The sequence below is a fragment of the Panthera leo genome, chromosome B1 (assembly GCF_018350215.1).
Source record: "Panthera leo isolate Ple1 chromosome B1, P.leo_Ple1_pat1.1, whole genome shotgun sequence".
Classification (NCBI taxonomy): Eukaryota; Metazoa; Chordata; class Mammalia; order Carnivora; family Felidae; genus Panthera; species Panthera leo.
In genome coordinates, this window is record NC_056682.1 from 110,015,526 (window position 1) to 110,021,525 (window position 6,000).

The window sequence follows — 6,000 nt, forward strand, 5'->3', positions numbered from 1 at the left end:
GCAACAAATTTGTGGTTTTGTTCTTGGGACAAAGCAAAGTAATGTGATACAGCAAAGAAACTACAATTAAAAATACATGATCTCAGTGCAAGAAAAATAGGGAGTACACTTAGAGCAACATACAAACCTATAAATGATGCCATAATAAAAATACAAGCCAAGAAGAACATGAAATGATTTTGTTCATGTTGTTCTAGATTGCATTTTACCAAAGCATGGTCAATAAGCCATATCTCTGGAGCCTACTTGGATTCCTCATGGCTTTGCTGACTCATGTCCCAGATACAGCTATCCTGGAAACAAGGGCAAAGACTATAAGGCATCTCTAAGAGCTTCTTTTTTTGTAGGTGAACTTGGAATATGTATACCAGTTATCTGCATAAGTGAAAATGAAAAGGAATGTGAGAGATGATGCAGTTTTCCCTTCTGCGATCAACAGGAAAAACTAGAACCATTATGCGGATTTATTCTGAATAAGAGTTTTAAAACAGCTGAACTTTGTTCTGGATTCCTATCTGCTCCACATGCTTCCTCTGTAAGGAAATGTCAAAGTGTTAACTGATAACCACTGTATATTTAACCAAAGAAAATGAAAACACTAATTCAAAAAGTTATAGGTACGCCTATGTTTATCACAGCATTATTTAAAATATCCAATATATGAAAGCAACACAAGCATCCATTGGGAGATGAATGGATAAAGAAGATGTGAGAAATATATATACATAATGGAATATTACACAGCCATAAAAAAGGATGAGGTCTTGCCATTTGTGACAACATGGTAAGTGAAGTTAGACTGAGAAAGACAAATACCGTATGATTTCACTTACATGTAGAATCTAAAAAAAATAAAAAAAAAAAAAAACAGAACAAAAGACTAAACAAAAAAAACAGAATCAGAACTATAAACACAGAGAACACAGTGATGGTTGCCAGATGGGAAGGGGGTGGGGAGATGAGCAAAATGGGTAAAGGAGAGTAGAAGATACAGGCTTCAAGTTGTGAAATGAATAAGTAATGGGAACAAAAGGTATAGCACAGGAGATAGAGTCAATGTATGGTGAGAGTCGGTATACTTGTGGGGAGCATAGCATAACAGAGTCGAATTGCTATGTTGTACACCTGAAACTAATATAACATTGAGTGTCAGTTACATTGAAATTCACAAAAATTGAAAAACTGAAAAAAAAAAAAACTAACTGTGATAATAATAGATCTTCAAGTCCTTTAAAGTCTAAAGTAAGAGGCAACCACATTTCAGAGGAAAACCCTAACATATGCTCAGGAGCTTTATATATTCATCAGGAAGGCAGTTACTTTCTCAGTGGATTTGGAATAAGGTCTCAAGGAGTATAATTCTCTCATGCCCCTAAAATTTGAGTGAAAGGAGGAATGTTTAAGAGTGTTGGGAATACTCACAACAAATGGACTGGAGTCCAGTCCAGCCCATTAGCTGCTGTTGGAGGTGGGAATCTGCCCAGAAGTTTTACCTACCTACTCTTTTGTCTCCCTGAAAATACCTGCCTGCTACTAGAGTCCTCACTGCACTAGAAAATTGAAAAGCAGAAATTGTAATTAGAGTCTGAAATGTATTTCCAAATTGCTTTTCAAATAATTAGAAAAACTTACAGCACACCCAGGAAAGTTCATCACTCTCAAGGCAATCTTCTAAGACTAAATATTACCATATTTTACATCTTTGTTAATGGAATGGTAACTTATTAATATTTTAATTTATATCTTTACAAAATAGAAAAAGAGTAACTAAATTAATATTTAGTAATTGAAAAGTTAGCAATGGGATAATAATAGAAAAATTTAGTAAAAGTTTGAATACAGCCAGACCCCGATTTGTTTACCTATTGTCCATGGCCACTTTTGTTCTACAATAGCAGAAAGAAGTGGCTGTGACAGAGACCAGGTGGCCAGCAACGCCTACAATGTTCACTCACTAGTTCTTTACAAAAAAAAAAAAAAAAAAAATGCTTGCTAATTCTGCTCTGGAATGTAAGCCTTAATTAGTATATGCACTATGAAAATAACATATTATTTGTCCAGTTATAGAATTTAAAAAATTTTTGGCATAATAGCTGTTCATCTCTTTTACTATACCTTTAAAAAGTTGTTTTAAAACTTAAAAAATAGTCATAATGCCAAAATAATATTGAGTTTCATTTTCTTTCTTTTTTTTGGTATAATTTTTGTGTTTTGCTATGTAACATATCTGGAAATTATTCTGGTCTTATTTCCTTTATCATTTTTATAAAAAACTTGCAAGCTTATACATAAGTGAAATTGCAAATATGGACATACAATAACATTGTTCAAGGAGAAATTATTTTTGGTTACTTACTTCCAACACAATTGCTGATATATTCCTCATTGCTATACTATCTATACAAATAAATGCCAGGATATTCAAAATTCTAAATAAAACTTACAGAAAAAATGAAGTATTAATTTACACAAAAAGCTGTTTTATTTAGCATCTCAAATTTTACTTTTCCCCATAAGTTGATTTCTGATTATGAAAAAAAAATTGGAAAATTTATTTATGTGAAACTTCTGGCCTAATAATACAATAAATTATATAAAACATTTCTAAGTTTATTTCCAAGAAAAAAGTGCCCAGTACCACTGTTTCTGTCTTGCTCCCCCAAAAAAGAACAAAATAAAAATATAAGTCAATCAGTTCTAAAGTTCTTAACAACTGTTCATCATTAATTGTGACAAACATGAATGATGGAAAGTGACTAAGGAACATATTTATCTACACGATTCAGAGAGTGACATCAGTCTTGTAGTGCCCACTTAACATGAAAGAAAAGATGACACAATTCTTAAGTTCAGAAAACTTCAGCAAGATACAACCACATATTTAGTTTAAGTCACCCTTGGTATTAGAAATTAATTATTTTTTGGTTTTTGGTCCCACAGCCAAAGTGGAGAAATTCTGAGCAGAACATCACTTCCGAAGGTGGACAACAGGTGGATTTCAACCTCTACTGTAACTTTCTAAGTCACAGCAATCATTATACGCTCCCATCTATAAAATCTCTGACAGAAGAGTTTATTCAATAATCAGCAGGTTATAAGAATGTTATTTAATTCAGAGAAATCAGATTGTAATATATTTTTAAAGTCAACTCCCATTTTTCAGAACCTATCTATATTAATAGGAATAGAAGGATTTCAACCAGGGGATGATCTTTCTTGCTGGTGATTATGTCTTCCTCTTAAAACATTTTTCATTGTCTTCTGAACTCTGAAGTTTTGAGTGAATTTCTCATTCCAGCCCTTGGACCTCAAAACCATGTTGACACGTGCTCGTGTTTACCTATATTTAATTTTTAAAGCACCTTTAACTTATTTTAATGCATTACATTTTTCTTAATGATGTTTAAAAGGTGAAAAATGGAATACACTTAGGTAACAAAAATATTGAAGGAATTATTAACTAACATTTGCAAGAATGGTCTACATTCTAAGTTAATAAAAAATATTCATAGAAATTACCTTTTAAACAAGATGGTTACTTCTCAGGGAATATATTTACATATTGTAACAAAGCAAGCACGTAGAGTTACTAAAGAGTTACCAAAAAAAGTTTACCTTTTCTGACACCTCAGTTCAGAAATTGCACTAGAAGTGGCCGATCAGAAATCTGGAGTGACTCTCATGGTGGATGCGGATAATTTAAGCCGTAACCCAGAAGGAGAAACCTCAGCTGTGTGGTTGTTCAGGCAGGTGTTCTCCCCTCCCCCACGGGATTGCCAAGCTCCCCGCCTTTCAAGTTAATTCTCTTGCCTGGTGACTTCCATCCCCATTCCAGAAACACTGTCCTCTTTTTCACTACAGTGCTGACAGACTTTCTTTTCACTTCTGCTAATTGCACACACTGCCTCTGCAGGTTGTTTGTATTGGTAAGTTCTTAGTTTCTGTTTCAGTTTCACTGTGGTCTGACAGACTCAAGGCTAGGAAATTATGAAATTCATCCAGATCAGAGTAAAAGCCAAAGAGCACCTCAGACCCCTCACCTACTTGTTATTCTCACCCCTGGAAATATCAGGTACACAAACTAAATATGAGTCCAACCCCTCTGTTTCTTTTACTCAGAAATCCTACACATCTTAGTCTCATGGTTTCGCTCTGAAATAAATAACTTGCAATAAGGTCAAATTCCTGGGCCTGGCAGATCAAAGATCAACTTTATTCTCCAGCAAATTTGAAAATCCAAAGATTTCAGAAACAGATTTTAGCACCCCCCCCCCCAAATTCACAATAAACCTTTGTAACTATTTTAAGGAGCATATCATGACAATGAATAACTAAAATCTGAAAGTCACTTAGATATTTGCTCAACTTTTAAGCCTCTGCACAAAATATTATTATCATAATCAGGACAGTGTTTAAAGGCCTTTCCACTGAGGTTAGTCAAATATTGGAAGAAAAACACTTTTATAAGCTGCACCTGGGAGTCGATGTTAGCATATGCTTAAAAAATGCCCTGTGACCTAATGGAAAATGAACCATACATGAATATATAAACAGGCAAAAGAATTTGACACCCTGAATGTAAGTGCCATGAGGCTACAAGTCACTCCATAATGAAATACATGTTCAGCTTGGGGCAGAGTTTCAAATTAAAAAGACAACATCGTTGCTTATTCCAAATATCAGTTCACAGCTAAAGCCAACTCAGGAGGAACAGACATGTGACACCGCATGGCTCCAAGAGGAAACAACAGCGTGCCGCTGAACCAGAGGCAGTTGGGTAGTTTGGTCACATTGGGTTTATTCTGTCTACTTCCTTCTAGGAAGCTTAGAGGTTGGCCAATGAGGTCCACTGTTGATTCTTATGGCACCACCCTCCCCTCCTTCTCGTTTGTGGCTTAGAACTTACCCACACCCCAAGTTCTTGGGTGTCCTCGCTGTTACAGCCATAGTAGTCTGGGGTTCTGTCCAACTCCTGCATGTGTCCGTGTACTCTTACGCTCTTATCCGCATGACAAGACGGGCAGAGAGCTGCATTACCCATCTCACTCCTACAGTTCCTGCCGTCCCTGGGCCCGTGCTTGCCCTCTGTGCTCTGTCCAGGGCTCCCTGGGGGACACTAAAGCGGACAATTCATCCAGACGATCTTTGGCTCCTCCGCTCAAGTCCCCTAAACGCCCCTCACCAGTTCTCCCCATCTGCTGGCTGGCTTGCTGGTGTGAGAGAGAACTCAAAACCCCAGCAACTGCAGGCTGCATTCGGTGACCATTTCCAATTCAGGCTCTGCCAGTCTATTTTTACACCTACCAGGCCAGCTATGCATGTCAATGGAGTGAGGGGGGTGAGGCCAAGAGAGAGCAGGGGAGGGGGCGGTGTTGTTTTGTTTTTCACCATGTGAGCAGCCTGCTCTACACATGGACTTAAGTTCCTGCTGTGTAAAATGTCTCTACATATGAGAATTTTTGCATTACTCAGTGAATGCCTCTGAATCCTTTGATTTTCCCCCTCTGTCTTTCTACTTACACAGAACACCAATCTGCTAATGAGTCCGCTTCACCCACATAATAGATAGAAATTATTTTTGTAATTGTTTAAACCAAGAGGCGAGCACTCAGCTAACATACATCGTCTTTCTCATGATCTTTTACAGAAAATAACTGGTTGTCCTTGCAGCATTTAAAATTCATCAGAAACACAGCAATCAAAATGGGTCATTTTACCTTGGTCTGGATGTTTTGAATTTTACAAAGTATCTACAGTTTTCTGTTATTCATGATTGTGCTACAGTAGAGCAAACATTTTGCTTTATGTACAAGTTTAATTTTTAATATTCTGAAAATGTTTCCTCCAGCTTTATAAAAGAATAATTGAGAATGGCTTTTAAAAACATACATACTATCTTTGAAACCACATTACAGATCTTTGAAAGAAATTGTTTCCCACGGAGATGAGAGCACAGTAGATTTATGACGCCAATTGTGACATACATCAAGACTTTGTTAT

General features: G+C 36.4%; 1 protein-coding gene across 2 annotated transcripts in view; it reads right to left on the reverse strand.

Annotated features, from left to right (window-relative positions):
* ANK2 (ankyrin 2) overlaps positions 1–5,041 on the reverse strand; it is a 244,114-nt gene extending 239,073 nt beyond the window's left edge. For both annotated transcript variants that reach the window (XM_042935661.1, XM_042935662.1), the window contains exon 1: positions 4,907–5,041. In XM_042935661.1, coding sequence (XP_042791595.1) covers positions 4,907–5,041 — 135 coding nt within the window. The remainder of the gene's footprint in view (positions 1–4,906) is intronic.
* Positions 5,042–6,000: the final 959 nt, after the last annotated feature.